Raw genomic sequence first — 25,405 nt, 5'->3', positions numbered from 1 at the left:
CTTTACCCCTCTTTCCGTTATGTCCTCATACTATCTATCTAATAAGGGCAAAAAATGGCCCAAAAACATTACTTTAAAGAAAAAATCTTGGATGACCTTTATTTATATTTAAGCACATGGCTGGTTTACATTTCAGCATTGTACAGATTTAAGTCAATATTCCTGGTGCACAGAGCAGAAACAGTGGTGTGTATTTGGCCTTGCAGTATATGGAATATTTATGCAGTATTATATGAGCCTGCAGGTGGAGCTGTGATGCAGTGTTTTGAGCCCCTTTGCGTTCAGAAAGCGCGACCAGATAGGACAAGAATATTGTATCGAGTCTGCCCCTCTATGATGCCACGCAGTATTAATCCTACAGGAGGTACAAAAGTTTAGAGATCATTGATCTTAAAAGTTGCACAGTGCACTGCAAACAAACCTGCATAAGGCCTTGAATTAAAATAAAATATTATCCAGTCTGTAACGTTTATAAAATGTTTTAGTCACGTTGGCAGGATTATATAAATATGCAAATGCATGAATCAATTTCTTTAACTAATTCAAATTAAGCAGATTTTGTGTGCATAAAATAATCTCCAATGAATAGGGTAATGCAAGTAAATAAGTTTATATAAAGCTAATCTCCTAACACAGTCTTTATTTCTTAATCATATATTTATCTCCTAATCTCTCCATCTCTAAATGATTTTGCAGATTAGACATTCAAATCCGTAGATCATTCTGTCCGCAGTATTGTGTTCCCCTAAATCCCTTTGAGGGCGGAATGAATGCATTATACATAAACATACACATTAAAAGACACACTGGGGTGCATCTCATTCATGCCAGACGCGCGCCCTGATTGCAGCCAATGAGATTTTACAATTAGCCCAATCAGCGGCCATCCTCAGGATGTCACTGCGGGCGAGTTAGGAGGGTTTGTTGAACAAGACAGTCGCTGCGTCTCAGCAGAAAGCCACTGACTCACGCCTCTCTGGTACTTGAGAGTCAGCTGCGAACCTGCAAACTCCGAGACAGCCGCTCCGACTGCAGCGCGCACGCAGCTTTCTTTCCCACGGAATTCCGGTGGCGCTTATAACGCGGTTTAAATTCTGTCAATCAGCGCGTGACGATGGAAACTATAGCGGCAGTTTTTACGGTCACCAGCGCTTCGGTTTATTAGTCGCTGCGAAGAGGACACCGCTGAACGCTGATGGGATTCTGCAGCTCTGTCGTTTCTTCCTGTGGAGATTAAACGCGAAGGATTTTGGCGATCATTTAAAACAAGTCTATGCTACTAGAAACGCACCAAAACGAATGCTTTAATGTTTTAAAGGGCGCGTAACTGTGTTTCTGGAGTAAGTGAGTTGGGATTCCTGTGAAGGTGCCCATCATCCGCAGTGCGAGCGCGACTGCGGCGGTGAGGTGAAATACGCAGCGGGAACAGGTAAGCGTTTGACATGGGACAACCGTATAACCGGATTGACATTTTTATCATTTTGAACTTGTTATTCCACGAAACAGTGACCGTAAAGGTTGTTAATGCAGGTAAGCGAAGCGCGTTACCTATATAGTATAAGGGCGTGCTGCGAGAAGGGCAATGCACCATCCGCACCCGTGCGTTAAAGGATTTTATCATTTTACTCTCTGGATCTACAATTTAAACGACAGGTGTCCTGAAAATAACAGTGGAATGATAAGAACGGCAACGTTTAAAATATGCATTTACGCATAGCGCGTAAGACTTTCACAGACTTAAAAGTATTTATATATTACATTATTGTTATTTTGTTAAATGAGTGTCCTGTGAAACAACACCAAATTAAAGACATTAAAAGTGGAGTTTATGCGATTCGCATGATGATCATCTCTTTCTCCGCAACGCAGGACGCTATTTAGGACTGACAGTCTAGTCTAAGGCTTGGGATGAAACGGTACATAGATGATTTTGGGTCGGGAAAGAGTGAAATGTATTCCGTTAAAAGAAGCCTGTTCGTTTTGTGCAGCGTTCAGTGGCACGCGGCTGCCGCGAGCGCGTTGACACGAGCAGAGCGCAACTTGTTTTCTATGCTCCGTGCGTGCGTGAGTGCTTCCTCTCACCGCGCGATTTACCTGACGGCATAGGGTGGAGATTTGCATTTGCAGATAACGTGTTAGTGGCACAGTGTGTGTCAGGGGGACCTTGGGTCTCTGTTAAACTGCGTCATTTCAGTAATTTAGGAATTTCACCAGGGTCATCATAATGTAAAATGTCCTTGATGTCACAGTCATATCATGCTTATCTGAAAGTTTGTGGTTGTACACGTTGTATTAATACTAGCTATATGCTCTGTCTTGTGCTCTTGACCATTCTTTGTAAGGCATTGTCTCATGACCACGATGCAACATTTGTTAACTCTGTGTACTTTTGTTCATGCCCGCTTCAATGCAGCATAGATTATCTGAGGACACATCCAATACATGTCTCTTATGTTAGGATAGTCCAGTGCAGACACATAATTGAGCACATCATCTCCATTCACTATGGTCCATCAGTGTTGTTTATTCACTCTGATTTGCCACATGGCGTTACCTTAAATTTGTTTGTGTTTGCCAAGAATGGAAATCTTTGGAGTTGTTCACAGTCAGCTTATGGTTAGCAGTACTTTAGTACCGATTCTGTTCATAGTGTGTTTTTACATTTGCTAGACAGTATCTAAAGATTTATCATATAGATTGTGTGAATGATATATTCGAAACATTGTGTTTTTCCGGCTGCTTCATTTTCTCTAGTGATTGTTTGTGTCAATACAGGTTTACTGAGCTGTAGTGTAAAGCTATAGGTAATTGACAGTATGGAGCATCCTGCATCCCTGCGAGTGTGCGCATGGAGACCTCCATATGTTTTTACCTGTTCATTCCTTCTAAAGTGTGTGCGTTAAAGAATTTGTGCAAAGCACTCAGTACATGGCTATGCAGTCAAAGTGCCCTCAAGTCTCAAGGAGAAACGGCAACTACCATCAGACTGTGATAAAACACAAAGCTTAATCATTTCAGCACATTCCAGCCGAGTTTTATCCTTGGATGCGTGATTGTGTGCTTGTCCGATTTCCCCCGCAGAGACCTCTAAAAGCACAGCGCTATCAGCAAGGATAAATATTATATTCACATTTTTTAAAGTCTCTGGCTCATGCAGTACATGGCAATAATTAAGGATCTGATATAGATGGAACAAGAGTACGCTCTAATATGAACACAGAGAGTTTTGGATGGGCTGTGTGTAAGGCTGAATGACTGGTTTGGGAACTGGTGAATGACTCTCTCTGTCTGTTCCTCCAAAAAGGTGCCGCCCTCTCTGTTCTTATAGGATGTAATTTTTTTTGGCCAGCCAATCAAGTCCTCTTTTTGGAGGGGCTTTTTCTGATGCTAATACTTGGCACAGGAATTTGGATTATTATGGTGATGATAATGATAACTGCATTGGTTAGCATTTTGTGTGACATTTGCATGTTCACCTGTACCCCTATAAGATAGCAGTTTAGGAGTTGACTTGAAGCTTATCTCAAGCCTTGACTAAAGCTTTGACTATGAAACTCTATGGTAAGACACAATAGCATGCAGAGAATCTAAGATATCTTTTTGTAATCTGTTTGACACGCACACAGACCTTCAGACTGTAGGTCTGAAGAGGATCGCTAATGACTGAAGGTGCCATTTGGCACTGTTGGCACAATTCTGGGATAATGTCTTTTCACCCAACTGTATAAGCATATGCTCATGTCATTTGCTGCATTATATGTGTCACTGGGTGGGGCTTATCTGTAGGTAAATGTGTGAATTGCGAATGACAGTCTTGTGACATCTTCAGAATAGACTCATGCTGTGTGTCCCCGCATCACACAGTGTGTGTGCGCGCATGTGATTGTGTGTTCAAAAGGATCTGAGAGAGCGCTTCCAGTCAGCGCTTTTGCACACGTGACTGGCGTTATTAATCTGCAGGCTTTCCGTTTTTGAGGGTGCATTACGTATTTTCGTATAATTTTCTTTCTTTACTTTTCTTTAACTCTTTTGCCACCAGTTAAAAAAAAGTTACTAGCCAGTGCCAGCATTTTTCATGATTTTCACAAAAGTTTAATGCCTTCCAAAAAATGTTCTTCATATAAACATACAATATATCAAATGAAAGAACAGACCCTCTGCTTTCAAACAAACAAAAAACTTTCATCCTACCTTCATTAGTTCTCTTTTTTTTATCACCTCCCAAATATGGGTAGGTTTAAAATAGGGATGCTAAACAATTAATCGCGATTAATCGTTAGCAGAATAAAAGTTTTTGTTTACATCACATATGTGTGTAAACTGTGTATAATAAATATATATATATATATAAATATGAACACATTAATGTATAATTTTAAGAAAAAAAAAATGTATATATTAAGTATTTATACCGCGTAAATTATACATAAATATACAAATGTATATACACATGTAAACATTTCTAAAACATATACATGCATGTGTGTACATTTATTTATACAAATTTATTATACACAGTTCACACACACATATATGATGTAAACAAAAACTTTTATTCTGCTAACGATTAATCGCGATTAATTGTTTAGCATCCCTAGTTTAAAAGATAATTAAATTTTTGTAAAGGACTTTTGGTAGAGATCATATTCAGAGCGATCCTCAAAACATACACGTACATGCAGCTGTTTGCCCTAGGGCGATACTTCCGGGTTGCGGAAGTGCGCCACCTGGTGAATGATAGCGTTATTGCCGAAAGCCGGAAATACTTGTCATTGGCAGGGAAGTGTTTTCTCTTAATTGACGAGATAACTCGTCAATGGCGGCGACAGAGTTAATCATGTCAATATTGGCCATTGTTGCAAATTAACCAAGATGCTTCCAAGACTAAATCCAAGTTTTGCTAGCACACACACTAAATTCCACCTCCACAAAAGTGAGATGGTGATATTAACCAAATTTTCTTTGCACTTATTATACGTTTATCAAATTCGCTTCGAATCCGCTTAATCCCACCCACAGGCTATTCAAAAATACTGGTTTGTTGGTAGAATCCATTACGAGTCAGATAGAAAATGGTAATATACAAAAAAACATGTCAGACAGCGCACATAGAGGGTTTTGCATCTTAGCTCTTCATATGTTGCTTTGAACTTTTTGTGAAATGTGAATGCATACGGCTGACCGGTTTAGCTGGATGGAGGAAATACCTGGAATTGTTGTGGGAGAAAGATCTGCGCTATTATTATTACTTAAATGTTTAGTATACAGACATGCTATTTGATCTCGACCAAACAAAGGTGGCGTGTTAGGAAGTTTTGAATTGGAAGCCAGCAATTGGAAGCCATCTGAGATGACTAAAACAACGCACAATTTTTCAGTCAGTGAAAATTAAATAGACTTTTGAGGTTTTGAAGATCATTATTGTTATGATTGACTGACTGAATGTATAGTGGTTATTTAATGTGACTCTCCGCAGCACGACATGATTCCAGAATAGTTTCAGTAATACCTAAAGAAAGGGGGCAGAACGGATGTGTTTTTGATACAGAATGCAGATATTCCCAAGGGTTAGGTAAGGAGGATTATATTAAAAAGGGAAAAAACAACATCCGTGTGTGCCGCCTTTATGTTTGCCTCTGCTAAGCCATGTGTGACAGGTAATAAATTAGTTTTGTTTCAGATGCACGAAATGATTGGAGAACCGCAGACAGGTGTGCGTATCTTATTACTTTTGTAGGGGACCTTACTGTCTGAGATGCCCGGCTTATCTGATGATGAAATATTATATTATGCTCTCTGTTTTAGCACTGCAAAGTCAGGTTATGTGTAGAGATTTAAATGTGATTCAGATTTATATCAGGTTAAAATACAATAGCAAGCATTGTGACGGGGCAGTATTTTACTGATTCGTGTTTGTTTTGCAGAATATTAAGTCCCTCTTCTGTTTCACTATATTGGATTTTTAGGATTAACATAAATACATCAAATCTTTTTTAAAAGCATTAGGCATTTATTTGACACTACTTAATGGTTTGTTTATTTCACCTGTTAAGCAAGATAAGATGTCCCTGACCCTATTCTCATTTTAAGGTTGACTTGAAGGGAAACCCTTGTACATTTTCTTCTGTCAGTTTTGAAATTATGAATTACGAAGGTAAGGTGCAATTCAACTCGACAGTAACATTTGGTCTACACAAGCCAACTGTTTTCACTCCTATGATTCCTACAGGCACAGGTGCATCTATTCAACAACCAGGTTGTCAGTTTCTGTACTGTACAACAAATCGCATCCAAACTCGTCTGTGTGCGTGTGTCAGCAGATGTATCGGTATATACAATCTGTGCGTGGACATGTGGATGTGTAGGTTTCTTTTTCTGTATTCTGTGCATTATGCATTTCTGTTGTATCAGCCAGCTTCAGTCCCTCCGCCACCCACTCTCACATCCATAAGTGTTCCCATGGAAACATGACTTTTTAGCTCCATTATCCCACTTAATGTCTCCTCACAGGCACGTACGCATACAAATCACAACTGCAGCTAGAGGGCGCTAGTGAGGCTGACACTGATGTGGGTATGAGGCATTCATGCCAAATGATCCCATAGCTCAATGCATTAGTTTTAGGGAGTTGAATATTAGGCACTTCATTCTTCCTTTATAGGTATTGACACATTTTTTAAGTGCTGTATCATTTCCAGCTGACATCTTGCATTTTTTTCCTGGCATGCTGACTGCGTAATACAGCTGTCGAACGATCTTTTGCAACCTGTATCTTATATTCTTCCACTGACTTTCAAGGTCTCATTGGACACTTTTAACAAGTAATTTTATTTGGCTCAGCGGACATAAATGAAGGCATGTCCTTTCATGCAGCAATACGGGACGTGACGTCGTCATAAAGCCAGATAGAAAGTAAACGTGTGTAGTGCTGCCTCGTGATTAGTCGCGACTAATCATTTGCAGAATAAAAGTTTTTGTTTACATAATATATGTGTGTGTACTGTGTATAATAATTATGTATAAATACACACACATGTATATCATTAAAAAAAATTGCATGTTTATACATGTTTATATTTATATATAATTTATATTATATATAAATATAAATATTTATTATATAAATATATTTTTTTCTTAAAATTATACATGCATGTGTTTGTTTGTATTTATATATACATAATTATTATACACAGTACACGCACATATATTATGTAAACAAAAACTTTTATTCTGCAAACGATTAGTCGCGACTAATCGTGAGGCAGCACTAAACGTGCATGCTACAGACAGGTTATTTCCACTTTGATTTAGCTTGCGTAAAACGGCTGTGCGCGTTCACCCTGCACAAGGGCCCGAGGGGGCGCATAAGAGATGTGATGCGTTTAAACATGTAGAAAATCAAAAGTAAACAGCCTGACCAACTGCAGCGAGGGAAAGAAAAGAGGTATGGATTACAGTTCCTTCATCCCAAACCACAGCTGAAAGCCTTCCTATGTTTACGCCAAGGGCTCTGACAAACAGCGCGAGTGAGGAGGGTAAATAAAATAAACTGAATAGATGTCCTGTATGCAGATGAGAAGGAGAGGAAGGTTGGCATCAGGCCAATCACAGAAGCGCAGCTCGTTCGGTAAAAAAAGTTGTGGCAAAGTTCAGTGCCGGCATCTACGGGGCATTTCGCATTTGCATTCGATTTGTATGAAATGCATGTTGATGAGGCTCATCTGCATGTGTTTTTGTAGCCACTTGCAATGCTCGAGTGGTGTGTAATCTAGCAGCGGTGGACAATAGCTCATCTGTGGCAATGTCTGCTGCTCACTCGCGAAGGAAGTCAGTATGTCACGTTAACCCGCATCAAAGAAACGTCTGTGTGCCGTTCTTCATTATCTCTACATATGACGCACATGACGGTTTGCCTCCGGGCTGTTAACAGTGTGAAATCTTCATTGATTGTATGACAGTATGTGTGCTTATACAAGTGGTATTGTCAGCAGTACTTGAATGCTGCCATTGAGGGGGGATTTTACCCCTTTGTATGTGTGACTAGGGAAACCATAGAGGTCTCTTTTGAGTTTCGGCACTATGATGGCTTTATAAACGCGTCTGGGTCGTAGAGCCTTGGATTGGGATGGAAATCAAAATGCTTTGATAATGTGTGAACGTATTGATGACTCATTGGAGATATTTTGGAGGAATTACATGTAACGTGTCTGAGTCATCTCATTATTATCAGTTATCATGGCTACGGTTGTCAGAATGTGTCATAAGAATAACTTAAAGTGTCAACATAAGTAGAAATTGACTGCGCTCAGCATGGTTCTTCAATACAGCAGCTGTAATGACAGCAGTGAGGCTATATAAATTTTTTTAGTCTTTTATCAGTGTGAGGGTCTTTAAAGGCTGTATCAGGGATGCATTGATATCGGCCTATAATTAGAATCGGCAGACAGAAGCATTTTTCCAACTATTGGATCAGGGAAGATTATATCCTGGCAATCAAAAGGTGCCGAAAATGCATCAGAAGTCATGCAGTGTGATTATTTTAAGCTGGATTTCACTCACCTTGATTTTGCAGTATCGCATAAGTAAAAATCTCTTATTTTACAAAAAATTATGCTCACTTAAGGTTGTTTCTGACTAGTATATGCGACAAAGGGTTACTCATATAACTCAATGTACAAGCCAGAAATTAAGCTCTGTTTTTTTTGCACAGGCCTACTTAAGGGTTAATGGTGCCACATGGTGATCAACAGTAAAAATGACAAATTTTACCTCTTTGCAAAAGGAAAAACCACAAAGAATTAAGTGCATGATAATAAGGTGTCATGGCTCTGCAATCAAAAAATTTTGTTATAATGGAAGTCAATGGGGCAAAAATGTCCACAAACCATAAAATCTGATGCTGCACAAAAACTTAAAATGCATCAAAGCCAATGTTTTTACTAATCTTTTACATGCCCTAGACCAGTGGTTTTCAAACTGGGGGCCGCGAGATGGTGCCAGGGGGGCCCAGTTTTATGACATTTTATGAAATACATTAATTCATCATGAATTCTGTGTAATTAAACCTAAAAAATAAGGCTACTAACCAAAAGCACTACTTTTTTGTATAATTTAATGTTTTTTTATTAAAATGTTGAGTTTTAGAACAGTTTTTTGTCACAAATTTTCTTTGGGGGGCTGCGAAGGAATGCACCTTACACAAGGGGGACCGCACGCTGAAAAAGTTTGGAAACCACTGCCCTAGACTGTAAAAAAGATTTTAAAAAATCCAGTCCACAATCACTTTTTATATTGAAAATTTGTCATTTTGTGTGTGTTTTTCCCACAAATCAGTGACACCACTTATAAACTTGGCAATTAAAATCATGTAATGTTTGTAAACATTTGGTACTAGTTTTGATCAGTACTGAGGTTAAAAAAAATTCATCTGAAACAATTTTACAGCAGTTTAATTTAGTGGCCTTTTTTTGGCCTCTAACAACACGAAAGGGTAGTAAATTTGCTCTATAAATAAAAAAAGAGTTTTTAAAGCATTTTCTTAAAATATGTGTAAATATAAGTTGTCACCAAAAATCATTCAATTTCCTGAAAAGTTGTGGCCAAATTAAGAAGAAAAAAAGGGTGATTCTCACGAAATCCAGATTTAGAAGGTGTCCAGCATCAGAATTTTTAAAAAGCCCTTGAAGGCCGTTTTTTTGCACATATAAGATTAAGGTCTGAACTGAATTGTTTACGTTTCTTAGATTATCATTATCAAAAATAATCATTACCGCAACGTGAAATTACATTAAATATATGCATTTACAAACTCATGTTTTCGGTAATGAGAACTAAAAAGTTGTCTAGATGGTCTGAACTTACTAACCATTACTTTTAGAGGATTTAAATATATTTCCTACAGAATTATTTACATTTCTTAGATTACCATTATCAAAAATTATCATTACCGCAACATGATATTACATTAAATATATGCATTTACAAACTCATGTTTCGGTAATGAGAACTAAAAAGTTGTCTAGGTACTACGACAAACAAAATGTAAACTTTTATCTGGAGTGAAAAAATAAGAACTACTTACCTGGTAGCCATCTTGAGTGTCACAGTCAATTATGTCCCTTACAACAATTTTTTTTAATGAAAATATAAGTTCCTCGAGAGCTTAAACAATGATTGAAAATTGTTGCGGAGGATGAGAAAATTGGTCTTGGACACATTTATATTCTTTATTATTGTCTCTACTTTTACCAATGATCACCAAATACCACATGTTTCTTTACTGTAAATGTGTACAGTATAAAATGCACTGAAACTTTTTTTTCAATTATTTTTTTTCAATTATAAATATTTCCATGTCAAAGAACCCAAATCCGGTCATGGACACATTGCGGTAATGAAATTTTTCCCTTAAATGTGAAAAAAAAAAAAAATTGGTTTGTATGATGTCATTTGAAATTATGTGTAAAATAGTACATGAAGAGATGTTTGTAACTGTATGCTTCTTATTTTGATACTCTTACTTTGCATTAACATTTTTTTATCAAAATGTTTCATTACACCTCATAAGTCTATTTTCACGAGAATCACCCAAATGGCCCTAACAACACACAAGGGTTAACACAACAGATTGGTCCGAGAGAATCGTCTTCGTCACTACCAGCATCATTGCTAAATGCAAGATTAGCTTACCGTCTTGCACTGTCAAGTGATGTCACACAAAATAAGAAAATAAAGTGATGTTGTCATCTACGCTTTGTTCGACAAGTTCCCAAACTCCCTTTTAGGGGTGAAAAACATCCACATGCCGTGAATCAAGAACACCATTCATCGATATGCACTGTTGCTCCAGTGTTGAGTGTTTGTTTGTATTGTATTTTTACGATGATGTCACAGCAGTAGAGGCGAAGCAACTGAAACGAAAAGTCTATAATCCCACACACTAAACTCCAATGAAAGAGCAAACCGAGTCAAAGTAAAGCGAGCGTGGTAGCGTACCAAGTCGTGCTATCCAATAGAAAAGAGCAATTTGTTTTTAAAAATACACTCCAATGTCTTCTTAAACTGGCTGACCTTGTCATGTTGCGTTGTCAAGTTTATTATTTGGTGCATCACTCCTCATTCCAAGCGGTAATATACGCAGACGCAATATTTTTTCTTTGCTAGAGGCGCGGTTTTAGTTGCTTTTTGTTGTGACCTTTTGCAAAACACTTTCCATCTCTATTCTCTCCCTCTCAGCCCTTCCCTTTGGTCTCACAGTTAATGTTGAACGGTGATTTATCACTTGTGCGAGTCTGTAGGAAAATGGGTTTTCTCCTGGAACAGAGGCAGTGCTGACAGATTCTTTAAAACCTTGCTTTGCAGCCTCCCTAGCAATTAGAAAGTGTTTCCAACCCGTTCCACTGTCTTCAATCGACTTCAGTGGGCAGTGATTTATTTAAGGCCCTGAATCTTCACACATTACTGCTTTCAGAGTATTAAAAAGGAATTGCCATTTATAGTTCTTACTGCAGTTTAGGTGTATTATGGTTCAGCATTCATACTATGTATTTTAATAGCAAGGACTTAGGTCTACTTTTAATGATTTACTCTTACAGTTTTGTAAACTTTATTTTCGTGGATCATTGCACAGCTTTTGTACCCCAATTTCACCATTTATGTTAACTATAGACCTGATATAATCCGGCTATGTGTAACCCACTCTAGCCAAAACAAACTTGAATTTGGTTACATGTTTTTGCCAAAATAACTTGCAAGGTGATATTCCATAATGTATTTTTGACTTCTATTAAATTTTCACGTACAGCCCAAATTTAGCCTTGTTTCAGCCTAGACATCTGGGCTATGATTGGATGAATACTAGACAGGTTTGAAAAGTTGTATGAATCATTATTATAAAATGTATGAAGCATAAAGGTAAATAATGCATATATGCCGATTGAGTTTATGAATTTGAAATCATTGGCATATCGGCAATATCACGAGAAAGGCCAACACCGATTGTTTTAATTAATTATTAAATACTTTCCAAAACAAAATAAAATTTTTACAAATTATAGTTTGTCAGAAGTGCGATTGTGGGGGAAAAAAGTAAATCACGTAGTTATTCACGTTAGAGATAACTCATTCACGTGAGCCATGCCGTGTATTGCATAGTATTTCGGAAAATGTCTGTGGGCTGGGATTGTTTCAAAATCTCGGAAAAAGACAAAAAATCTGCAAAATTTTACAGTAGCGCCTCACTGCAGAACACGACATCCAGGGGGCGGGGTTGGATTCAGATCCAGGGGCGGAGCTGGATTTCTTCCCGCTGCATTTTGATTGGTCGGCAGTTTTACCACAAGACACGTCATACACGTGTTGTTGCGTTACTTTTTCCGCATTGAGTCGTAACTAAATAAAGTTATTCTTTTGACAGAAAAACAAACTTTACTTATGACTACAAAAAAAGTAGTGACTTTAAGATGAAATCTAAGTGTTTTTGCTATGTTTTGAAGTAAAACATTTCGGGCACTACGAGTAATCTTACCACATGCAGTATATTACCTATGAATGTATACAGTATAAATATGCATAATTATTAACATATATATGGCAAGTTATTTAGAAATTAATAAATTGAATGTTTATCTTGTAGGGACTTTGAATTTGTTTTAACGCGTCTTTGCTTACATCCATTAGGAAACGGGTTTCCTAAACGTTTACATTTTTTTTAATATGCTAATAAAAGATATCAAATAAATGTGTGTTTTTATGTGTAATAAGTGTGATAAACAGCCAAGCGGGTCGCAAATATATCCCATGGAACGTATCCCTTACCTCCCCTTACACTAACTGTGATCATTACTTACTAAATTATGATTCATTTCTATATTATTAATCAAACGTACACTTAAACTGATAAGAGCAAACGTTGGCGACCACAGGATGCAACTAAATGTGGGCTGCAACAACGAAAATATACTGGTTCATTTGGCGGAACAAAGTACATAAAGTGGGAGGAGTTGGATCTAGATCCAACCCCGCCCCCTGGATCTCATGTTCTGCAGTGAGGACCATCTCAAATTTTATCTTACGTTGTGCCTCTCTTATTATTATGTTTGTCAGTTGAATGTTAAATAGATCCAATCCATGTTAAAAAAAAATAATGTGATGCAGAAATAAACCAACAACTAGGCCAACTCTATAGTATTGTATACCAGTGTTTAATATCGTTATCGGCCAATAGTAGTCTGTTTTAATCGGTATCGCCCCCCCCCCCCCCAAAAAAAAATCAAATCTGTCCATCCCTACATATATGTTTTTTTCTGTAATCTCACAGATAATGGTTGACAGCCATATTAATAATGCTTATACTTTGCAGTGCATGGGATAGGAATGTTGCATGTCCCTGAACTTCCTGTTTAAGGTCCATGTGTACTTTTTGTGTTTTAATCGTACTTTTATATACAATGCTTTCAATCGTACACTTCAAAGAATAACTTGGTAGAAAATCCATTATCCAAGTTTTCACCAGGGAAACACCAGACGGTGTTGGGATTGTGTGTGTTTTGAGGTTAGAAGTTGGATTATGATCGCTGAATCCAGTCATGTGTGTCAGGCCACAATCCTTAGATTATTCCACACCCCCCACATACAAATGAAAAACACAGATTGGTTTATAATAATCAGTACAAAGCTGGTGATTATCAGGCTTTCATGTCTTTGAACTTAATCTTGGATCAAAACCATTCAACACAATCTCACCTGTTACAGCTGAAGCTGAATATTTACATGAAGACCAATGCAAGATCTGAAAAGGCACAGTTCAAATTCCAAGGTTTGATTAAACATACGGATAAAACGTAGCTTATTCCCTGAATACATTGCATCAGGTCATGTTGGATAAATGTGTACATGTCATAGGACCTTTCAGTGGGACACCTGAACTGTGCTGGATGTTTTATTTACATGCAAGCATTATTTGGTTCTCATTTGACTGTAACAGTTTGCCTTTGAGCTAAAACCGTTGGTTCACTCATATAAAGTCTTATTTAAATAACAAACAAACAATAAACCGTTCATCAGGCCTCTAGACATCTTGATGTAATGTGGCAATCATTGAAAACAGTCAATCAACTGCAGTCTCCGCCCCCTAGCACACATCAGCACTGTATTACTGACTCTGCTGTATGGGAAATGAACTTTTATGATCTCTGATTTATTACTTGCATCAGTGCCTATGAAATGCCCCGGGATTGCTTTGGGAAAAGCTTGCGGATGGAGGGGGTGTTCACGAACTGCTGTCACTAGCCGATGAAAGCAGTGTGTTTATGTGCAACGATTATGGATGTCTGATGAGCCATCGCTCTTAGATGTATTTTTTACGATATCTGGTTTGTGTGTGTTTTAGTTGGATGTTTTCATGTGGTGTTGTACAGTCTATGAAATTCAATGCAGTATAATTTGTGTGCATGAATGCATGAATACGGCTGTATGTGGCTGGATAATAATGTGTTGATTTAGGGTGCTGAACTGTACATTGGTCTTGCACTAAATGTTTGAGTGGTGACCTCTATCTGGAAGTTATGGAGAAGTTCAGCGAACGTGCAGAGAGAGAGCGAGAGGGAGCATAACATTGCAGCAGAATGCTAAGAGCATATAAAAGTTTTAGTATGCAGGTCTAATGTAGTAAGACTTGAGAAGCCAATGGTGATTTCGGTTCCCCCTGTTTTCAATATGGAGGGAAGAGAAAGGGAAAGTGGGATGTGTTGAGGTTTTGAGTAAGGACCTTCAGGTAAAAGATGGAGAAAAGGATTTGCTGGCGTATCTGGGGGTTGAAAGTAGAAAACTGAAGCATGAAATGGGATCAGCAAAAACCTTAGCGGTACATTCACACAGGGCGTAAGCGTTGCCGCTTCCCATTCACTTCTAATTGGTGACATCATGCATTGCCGAACTAAATTGTGGATCCGTTGGCGTCGCATCACTGCCGTTACTCGCGGCATAAGTTGAACATTTCTCAACTTTTCAAGCGGCAACGCGTGCGTCAGCCAGTCAGATCGCCTTATGGAAATAACCTAGGCAGAGCCAGCCAATTACGTTTATGAAAGACCGGGGAATGTGTTGCGGCCACTGTGATTGGCTGTTGGCCACGCTTCAGACAAGCCTTCCGTCAAGTGTTAACGCTTTCTTCCCGTGTGAATGTACCGTAAAAGAACGATCACAACAGTTTGCATTCCAATAACATCCATTCATATGCATGCAATGTGTCCGAATAAAAATGCAAGCTTGTACAAAGATATTTCACTGCGTACAAAGTTCAAGTCTAGTGAACTCTGACCAGCAAATTCGTATCATGTGGAGACGTGTCCAGTGCATCACGTTGTGACCTTTCTCTTAACTGAAAAGCAAAGATTTACAAAGTGCTCCCTGCCCATATTCGCAGTAATGTGTGAAAAATATTTGCATTCTCAAAGTTCAAGTCTGGTGAACTCTGACCTTCACATTTGTGTCATGTGGAGACGTGTCCAGTAGAAAACCAGTACGTGACGCATGACCATTTTATTAACTGAAATGATTGACAAAGTGCTCCCTGCCCATATTCACAGCAATGTGCAAAAAATATTTGCATGCTCAAAGTCTAGTGTGAACGCCCTTTATACAATTTATTCACAATTATATCAGTATTTGGGCAGTGCAAAATAATGAAATTATCGAAATCACACACGTCTGCTAGTATCGCAATGGTTTGCAATAACAATGTTTTTTTTATTTTAAAGTTCTGTAAAGGCAACGTTTAGGTTAACAAACAAAGCATTATGCAGTTGTAGTCATAGTGTCATATTGCATGACAATTTACTATTTTTGTAGTCCTTATATTAAGTTCCTTATAAAAGAAAGGCATCCGTCCACTATAACGTAAGCAAACATGTTTGTATGCTGCCTGTCAGCAAGTGAGGACCGAACTGTTCTTCTGTCAGGTTTGCACTTGAACGGTCACATACACGCATAATAATAATAACACACAAGTAAACACGCAGTTTAGGGAAAAGGTTGTTTTGGACTTGTGGCTATTGTGCATTACTGTAGTCAGTCATTTTCAAACTTTTTAAAAAGCGACCTTAAAAAAATAACTAGATTACGCGACCCACCTCTCTCAGTGTTGGCAATAAGGATTGTTTTATATGTTCTTATTAATATAAAAAATAATTAATTATTTTAATAACATCATCCTGGCGACCCAGTTTTTAAAACCACTGTGTGACAGCTGTTTGTGTTTATTTAATTTGTTAATTTTGTCTATTTTAATTGAATATTAGACCAGCATTGGTATCCTAATTAGAGAAAAAATTAAAACATTTTCCTGCATATTTCTGGAATATTTAATTGCAAAAAATCACAAAAAAAATGCGTAATTCTGGAGGGGCTGATTATGCATATCGAATAGTTTAGAAAGTTTTTGCATATCACATTTTTATTCAGCATCACACAGTCCTAATCTGGATGGTAATATAATAATATTGCAATTTTTATATTGTTCGAAAAATGTGAGATGGTTATTTCTGTAACACCAGTATTGGATTTTTATGTTTTGCGTGAACATATTCTTAGCTCAATCTGAGTTTGGGTTTTGGCTGAATAGTGTGCATTTTTTGCATCACTAATACATAATTTGTTTACTTTGTAACTCATCTAATTGGGTTTTTAATGAAAAAGTAAAGTCTGTGGAATGGCATATACAGTAATAACCCAGTTTTGTGTCTAAAAATCATATAATTTCCCCATTTTATGACATCCAGGTCATTTACGTTGATCACTATTTTGTGGTCTGTCTTAGATCCGGTTTAATCGAATACAAAGCCTCATCTAGACATATTAATGAGTGACATAATACATTCGTTTATATGGAGAGTTGGGGACCGCAGACAGCGGCAGGAAGCAGCTCAGAGTTTAACCTAATAACTGGATATACCAACGATTAAGATCCGGAGATCTCCGATAGGCCTCTTAATGGTGTCAATGGTATCTCTATCTGTGGAGATGAAATACTACGTTTCTGCAAGATACAGAAAGTGGGAAAGAGAAGGCGCATGTGTGAGATGTGTCTGGCTGTTCACGAAGCCTATATTTGTGTGTGGATCTATGCAGCGTTTGTGTGTTTATGAGCCAGTACAGAGGAGGGCTGCAGTCTTTTATTTTCGGTCGACTGGAGACACGTGCCTGCTTAAGGCGGCGAGCCTAACAAACACATTTCCAACTTCGAGTAAGACCCAAGCTTTTTTGATGATGCACAGAAGGTGCGAAAACAGAAAATGAATAGTTTTGTGCGAAAGTAGAGGTTTTTGTGTGTCTGTGTGTGCGTGATAGAGAGAGGAAGACTGATGGAAAGCGTTTGAAAGAGCGTTTGAACCAAGAGCTGCTGTGAAGGATTACAGTCCCCCTGATCAGAGCGAGGGAGGAAATAGAAAGACGGAGAAAATAAGAGAGATAGGAACAGCAAACGAGGACGGGCAGATGTCAACATGTCTCTCAGATCCAGTGGATTTGTCTGACCGGCGCTGGGCTCGGTCCGTTTCTTCGAAATGTCACAACACCAGGAGATTTCTTTCTGATGAATTCTGTAAATAAATGAAAAACACCAAATCATCAAATAGCAATTTATTCTTTGTAGCTTAGTTCTTTACATGGTAAAACGGTTAGATTTTAATTTACATTGGAAATTATTATTATTTGTATAGTTTGTGCCCTTTCTATTGCACTCCCTCTTGGGCATCCAAAGGTCCCATTAGGTTTGTGGTGGGCCGTGGACCTTCATCCTCTGGGAGGCTGTGATAATTAAAACTTATATCCGTGTGTTCTCCGTGTGTAAACATCGCTCCTTTTCCTCCTGCCATCCTTCTGGCGCCCTTTCCTCCAGACTCACATCAGGGATGAATCCCTCCATCTGTCCATGGAGGGATGAGAAGTGAAGCCGGTACTAATGAAAGTCGAGCAGGAGGACACGCACAAGCGTCTGTGTGTCTGCGTCAGATTTGGTTCAATCAGTGTTGAATTGCACTGTTGTGAGATAATGCTCTTAGATCAGTGAGGATAAATTCATGATTGTTTGGATGCCCTTGACCCCCCCCTCCAAACACACACACACACACATCTGATGCATTTTCAAGGTCGAGTGTTTGCAAAGCTTGGAGAGGCTCCAGTCAAACACTCTGGCTGGGTTCAGTGCCTTGAAATCTTCAATTATTGGATTGTTGGGCAGTTGTCGAAATCAGTGCCGCCAACTAGCCTGTCACCTTCCTTTGACCTCATTGACACTCATATGTTCAAGGCTTTCACTTGCAATGCAAATCATCATGCCCCCCCAACTTCAAGCCAGAATACTGCCAAATTGGTGCCCAGTATGGAGTTCATGGCATTGGTGGCAATTGTTGCACATTTTTGCCAGATGTTCATAAGTGGGATAGCAAGGCTGAACATGGCAACGGGAGCATAAAATAAAATCTTTCCTAGCCTAAATCTGAGGTCATAACCCAGACGTCTTTTCCCACCTATTTCACATGTAGCCCGCACCAGTGATATATACACACCTGTGTTTTGCTTTTCCCTCTATATTTTCTGCATCGAGCTAAAATCCTACGTGTGGCCGCTGTGAGTGACATTTTTCTTTTTATTGCTGTCTTGCTGTGATATTTGTGTTGGTTTTCGGGAATGAGTAATGGAAATGCATCAATTGAGATTTCCTCTGTGGCAGTTGAATGCTCAAAACACAAAGAATTTGAGTGAGAAGCATGAATATCCAATTATTTATCAAGTAAACACACAAATACACGCACTCCCGCACGCAGCCTAAACCCGAAATGTGTTGTTTCCTCACATTCGCAGAAATGCTGCTTGTGTGTGGTATTAAACATGAATTCATTAGCAGTCTTTGATGTGGCTACTCAGCATGTGGTCTCTCGTCTGCGTGGATGTTGCTAGCAAGCTTTCCGAAAGCTTGCCAACATGCCGGGTAAATCTTCACTGGCCCCAGTTAAAGCATCTCTGGCCTGGAGGTCAACTCATTTTTCTTATTTTAAACAGTGGGTTTTTTGAAACGTGACCAACTGGTTATGTCTAGTGAAGGATCCTATGGGAAGAGCCTGGCTAGATTTTAAACCCCTGTTTTTGGATGACCTTGCAGATTTGCTAATAAATAAGCCCATTGGTTGGGGCTTCTTGAAGTCACAATGAAACGAAAGTAGCGATTCTCTTATTTTTCCCATCGTGACGTATATCCAAGTGAATCGGCTTCTGAAATGAGAAATTAAGGTAGGGTTGGACTTGAATTTCGTCCATTGAGAATTTATTGGATTGTTGGAGGATGGGTCATGTTACTATTTGCTAATCGCTGCAATTCCCAGGCCCCGCCCTCCCGTCATTTCTCCACTAACCATAACGTGACAGCATGCTTTAACGTGTCGTTTTTAAAGTCAAAGTGATTATATTCCACTAAATGGAATACATAGTGCTTATATTGTATGGTGTGGACAGAAATCTTTTCAGATGAGAATCCTTTTTACTTTAAAACGTTGTTTTAAAACGATAATGCTCTACTTTGGAAGCTAAATGCCTCACTTGGTATTAGAAAGGGGTGCTTTTTCATTCAGTTTTACACAACCACCAATTCCTCCATGCATGTTTTCCCTCCATGCACCTTGCTTCAGGGTTCTCTCACTTTAAATGTAATCGTAGTAAATGATACCTGCGGTAGCATTGTGAAGTGGTTGTGTTTTACAGTTTTCTATCAGAGAACATTATCCCCCACTGCTCAGATTACACACTGCTATATTTCCAACCATTTCTTTCCATACACATCTAAGTGAACCGCAGTAAGACCCTCCACATTCAGAATGGAATGTGTACCGACCCCTTTATTACTTTTCTATGCCTCTGAGTGGGCTAAAGCAAGCGTCTCTGCTTTCTGTTTCAGTGGCTAATCATTACCGTGAAGTCCATACCCTACACTCTTTATAACGTCTTAATGCCCACTACAACAGCAAAGGTGTGATTTTCACATTTGCTGTGAGCTTCAGCACATAAGGGCAAGCGTATCATACTGTAGCATTGTTAGTAGAGATGCACCGTTTACAGTGGTCGGTGCATTCTTGGCCAATTTTTCCAAATATCAGTTGTGAATCTGATTGTTCTTTCGGGATCGGCTTGTAACTGGCTCCGTGTGTGAAAAGACACAAGATTAAACAACTTGGGGAAACGCAATGTCTGAGTTGAGCTGAGGAAGTTTGTCAGATTTCTGAAGCCTCTGCCTGGAGAATGCAGAGTCCTGCTGCTGCATATCATCGTGTAATTTGCGGTGCATATGCGGGGCAGGAATTAATATAGGCATGGCCCGGACTGGCTAATCGGGATCAACCTGAAAATTCCAGGTGGGCCAATCTGTTTTTTTAGCTTCAAGGGCAGGAGTGGGACTCATATTCAGCCCTAAAATGAAAATGACTCGCACTCCGGCCCTGGGACTGTGCGTCTAAAACCCAAGACCATTTCGACTCATTTTTGTTCATGCTGGAAGACAAGTGTTTTAAGTCTTATTTGTGTTCACAGTCTTTTACACCTGGTCACTTCATGCGTTTTCTCTGATCGGATAGTTATCCGATCGTAAAAAGATGCAGTGTAAATGACCTCCGAAACGTTTTCGATATGCATTAAAATCCGATCGCTCAAACCACTTCAGGAAGTGGTCTGGGACGCATTTCAGATAAAACTGGACAAATGTAACTACATCTGGTTGATTAAACCACATATGTCAGCGCTTTACTCCTACCAAACGTAAGGACGTCACCCGGAATTTAGCCGGCAAAGAGGCAAACAAACAAAGACGACATGCTTATTGCTCTATGGAGCGACGACAGTGGGTAAAAAAACTCTCTAGAACCAATAAAAAAGCCCAATGACGAACTCCAATGATATTAAACAAAGAAATACAACTTTGAGAGACAGTTTTGTGAACGCTTTTCCCCGTCATGGACATGTACATTAAATAATCGCGCCTCCGTCACTCTTTTGCTGCTGTATTGCGTGCTCCAGCTCACGCCGAGCAAGGAGACCCCCGTCCCCTGCCCAACATACAGTACAACATACAGTAAGTGCCACCTTTTGTTGCATAAACGTCGTCTTAAGTTTTTTAAGGCGTAGTAATGAATAGTGTATTTGCATTTTGCGCGGGAGTAGAAGATTGGATTCATTTTCCGTTCTCACAAGACGCATTTATGTGGCCAAATGTAAATGGAACAGTTTTAACAAATCAGATAGCTATCCAATCAGAGAAAACACATGAAGTGACCAGGTGTAAAAAGCCCCTTAAGGTTTCTAATTTTTATGGCGCGATTTGTGGGGGGGGGGCATTTTTATGTAAAATGGATTACGTTTCCAGGTACGGAATTAAATGAATGCTGCTGTTGGATAACGGTCGGTCAGTGCTTCCACGGCGAGTGTGCGCGTGACTGTGACGTTATTGCTTGGGCCACTGGCAACAAAAGGACCAGCACAAATCGGAATACCATAAGACTGACGGGCCGGTAACGGTCCAGGCCAATCATGCGTAAAATCGCCATTTCTGATCTCTGGCTGGTCGATCGGTGCATCTCTGATTGTTACCTTGCTCTACAGCCAAAAATGGGAAGATGTGATTGCTTTAATACAAGGTTGCAGTGCATATGTATCTGTGTGAGCGCATGTTACCCAATTAACTTGAGGATAAATAGTCAAGTTTTCCTCATCAGCAGTTTCTTCTAATTGGCCTTCTTAAACATTTGCAGACATGGATATATCAGAGAGCTACTTCTTCAGCTTTGTCAGCAGGTGAGCCGTGCTATCTGGAGATATGGGAGAAAATCTGCAAACCGTACAAATCACATACGGGGGGGAATCAATTAGAGGGTCAGAGGTCCGGCTGTGAGGTGTGGCGCAGGCAGAGAAATAACGACCATGCTTGCTGTTAACTCCTTAGGCAAATGCATTATCCCATTGAGAATGGCATCCGTTCATGCCAACTGTCAGCTTCCAACCTTTTTCATCTATGTGTAATTGCTCATGTGCTGAAAAACAGTCATGTGGCTTCAATAATTACTTGTGTCTTCTGATGCACGCCGTCTTGTGAGGTGTGGAATGTAATTGTATTGCTATTACTGTAGTTGATATTCTTATGCTAACACTCCTCTGTTTTTCTCGCTGTATAGGTACAGAATGTCCTCAACTTCATGAAAATCCTGAATACTAATACAGAATACAAGAACTGAGTAGTGGACAGAGACACTCTTCCCATCAGGCACCAGGACAATGGCTTTCAACAACATGAGATGGACCATTTTAACTTTTTCTTTCTGCATCATTGTCTTATTGGTTCCCCTCTTGGCTACCAGGCCCCATCAGCCTTCAGTGGAATCCAGAGTACTTGAGGAATACAGTACATTTCGGGCTGAAAACCCTGAATGGACCTTTAACCACCTAGCTGTGGATCACAGAAATGGGAATGTGTACCTTGGGGCGGTGAACCGCATCTACAAACTCTCACATGGGCTGGACGTACAGGTGTCGCATCAGACCGGGCCAGATGAGGATAACCGGAACTGCTACCCACCCCGTATAGTCCAGCCTTGTAGCGAACCACTTTCGTTGACCAATAACGTCAACAAGATGCTGCTCATGGACTACCGCGAGAACCGGCTGCTGGCTTGCGGGAGCCTGTACCAGGGTATTTGCAAGCTGCTTCGCCTGGATGATCTCTTCAAACTAGGAGAGCCCTTCCATAAAAAAGAGCACTACCTCTCTGGCGTCAATGAAAGCGGCTCCGTGTTCGGAGTCATTGTGTCTTACGGAGACGCCTCACCCGATAAGCTTTTCGTGGCTACTGCTGTTGATGGAAGACCGGAGTACTTCCCAACAATATCCAGTCGTAAGCTCACCCGCAACTCGGAGGAGGATGGGATGTTTGCCTACGTCTTCCATGATGAATTCGTTGCCTCTATGATTAAGATTCCATCAGATACTTTCACGGTGGTGCCAGACTTTGACATCTATTACGTCTATGGGTTTAGCAGTGGAAATTTTGTGTATTTTCTCACGTTGCAGCCTGAAATGGGCGGAGGCCCAACGACAGGGTCATCCGCGGCAGGACGCGAACAGGTGTACACTTCCAAACTGGTACGACTCTGCAAGGACGACACGGCGTTCAACTCGTACGTCGAGGTTCCTCTCGGTTGCGTAAAGGATGGGGTTGAGTATCGCCTACTGCAGGCTGCTTACCTGTCCAAGGCAGGTACTATCCTGGCACGGTCACTGGGCGTAGGACCAGATGATGACATTCTATATGCAGTTTTCTCCAAAGGTCAGAAGAGAAGGCCCAAGGAGACATCTCAGGAGTCTGCACTCTGTGTGTTCACTTTGAAGGAAATAAATGAAAGAATTAAAGACAGGTTGCAGTCTTGTTATAAAGGAGAGGGGACATTGGACCTCGCCTGGCTCAAAGTGAAAGACATCCCATGCAGTAGCGCTGTAAGTGTTTTCTTCTTCTTAACAGCTACTTGTCATTTGCAGCACAATACTGTTTTTTAAACTTTTTTTTTACCAAACTGTAGAGCTAATTCATGGTAATGCCTTTTGGTAATGCACTGGTACCACTGGATTTGCATATAATAAAACATTTGACAATACAGGACAAGGTATCATAATAGAAATATTTTAATGGTTTCCTGAAAACTGTGGACTGTTCTGAACGCTAGAGTTTTTGTCCAATCTGATGGAATTTCCGAAGTGAATGATTTGGAGCCATTTTTTCCTACTATAGAAGGAAAATTTTGTTTTAGATGGAACAGATCATTGTCTGTAAACATATAAACTTTGTTTGACAGGTAAAAGTTTTTAAGACAAAGACAAAGCAGTGACTTTAATTACTTTAAAACGTAACTACTGCCATTTTGCATTTATTTATTTATTTTTATTTCGAACCCATATAATAAATAATCATAATATCATTTTTTTCCACATAAAACAATATCAATATCAAAAAAAAGTTACACACAAATACACAATTCTTGCAAACAAATTATTATGTTTGAAAAGGACCATGATGAGGCAGAAGCTTATAATTTTTTCCTGCCCCTTCAAGGGGCCCCCTTGTACAATTACCAGTACATGATGATAGCATGCATATTCGTTGCACAATGTCCCTAAAATACATATTTGTTAAACGATGTCCCATAAATTCCAGTTATACACCAACAAATATTTTTTAAAGGAACAGTATGTAGGATTGTGGCCAAAACTGGTATTGCAATCACAAAACGTGTGGCTAAAACTGGTACTGCAACCACACAGCTGGTGGCCAATATACCAAACGACAACATAAACATCAGTTGAGGGCTGCAACTCCACTTTTTAGATGACAATATCCTGGCCAGACCACTGTTGTGAGTGATAGAAGTATTTGAAATGAAAATGATTTCTTAATGTCTAGTGACATTTCAGGGCCAATTAATGATTCATTGATATAAATTTCTTACATACTGTTCCTTTAACAAAACAAAAAAATCTTTATCATATACACATTCTCCTATTTTACAAACACTTTCAAACATCTATGCATTTCTTTTTAAAATTAAAAAAGTTTTGCACTGCAAAATAAAATAAAATAAAGTAATTTATTACCATGCAAACACCTTTTTTTTGCCTTTGCTAGTTGATTTGTGCCAGGTCAAACGCTACAGCAATAAAAAAAGTTAAAGGGATAGTTCGGCCAAAAATTTAAATGACCCCATGACTTAATCACCCTGAAGAAATTCGAGTTACATATGTCCATCCCTTTTCATACGAACACATATTCTGATATGTTTAGCCTCTTCCAATCTAACAAATTATTATGGGGTCTGCTCCTTCAAGTCCAAAGAATGTGCATCCATCCTTCGCAAAAGTAATCCACACTGCTCCGAGGGATAAATAAAGCGATTTTTGTAAAAATATACATATTTAAAACTATACAAATGAAAATAACCAGCTTCGAAAACACCGGGTCTTAGACTCCTCCACATTCAGGACAGAGTATAAGCGCAGTCTAAGATGGCGGCATTATGGGACGCTTAAGTTTTAAATATGTATATTTCTCTTACAAATTCGCATCGATTACCCTTAAAAGGCCTTTGTGGATTACTTCTGCAAAGGATGGATGCACATTCTCTGGACCGGGCCCCATATTCATTTATTATAAAGATTGAAAGAGCTAGAACATTTTCAAAAATATCTGGATATGTGTTCATATTATAATGTATATCTTGGGTGGCTTCAGGGTGAGTAAATTGGGTCATTTTCATTTTTGGCCAAACTATCCCTTTCAGATGGAGACATACTACCAGCGAAATACAATGATATTCTTTTT

The 25,405-nt window shown here is 39.2% G+C and overlaps 1 protein-coding gene across 2 annotated transcripts in view; it reads left to right on the top strand.

Moving 5' to 3' along the window:
• The first annotated feature begins 823 nt into the window (after positions 1–823).
• The window catches only part of plxna4 (plexin A4), a 288,289-nt gene continuing 263,707 nt past the window's right edge, over positions 824–25,405 (top strand). For both annotated transcript variants that reach the window (XM_065289686.2, XM_065289685.2), the window contains exons 1-2: positions 824–1,429; positions 22,215–23,529. In XM_065289686.2, coding sequence (XP_065145758.1) covers positions 22,315–23,529 — 1,215 coding nt within the window. In that variant the 5' untranslated portion in view covers positions 824–1,429; positions 22,215–22,314. The remainder of the gene's footprint in view (positions 1,430–22,214; positions 23,530–25,405) is intronic.

The sequence above is a fragment of the Paramisgurnus dabryanus genome, chromosome 1 (assembly GCF_030506205.2).
Source record: "Paramisgurnus dabryanus chromosome 1, PD_genome_1.1, whole genome shotgun sequence".
Classification (NCBI taxonomy): Eukaryota; Metazoa; Chordata; class Actinopteri; order Cypriniformes; family Cobitidae; genus Paramisgurnus; species Paramisgurnus dabryanus.
This window is presented reverse-complemented; position numbering and strand designations above follow the sequence as displayed.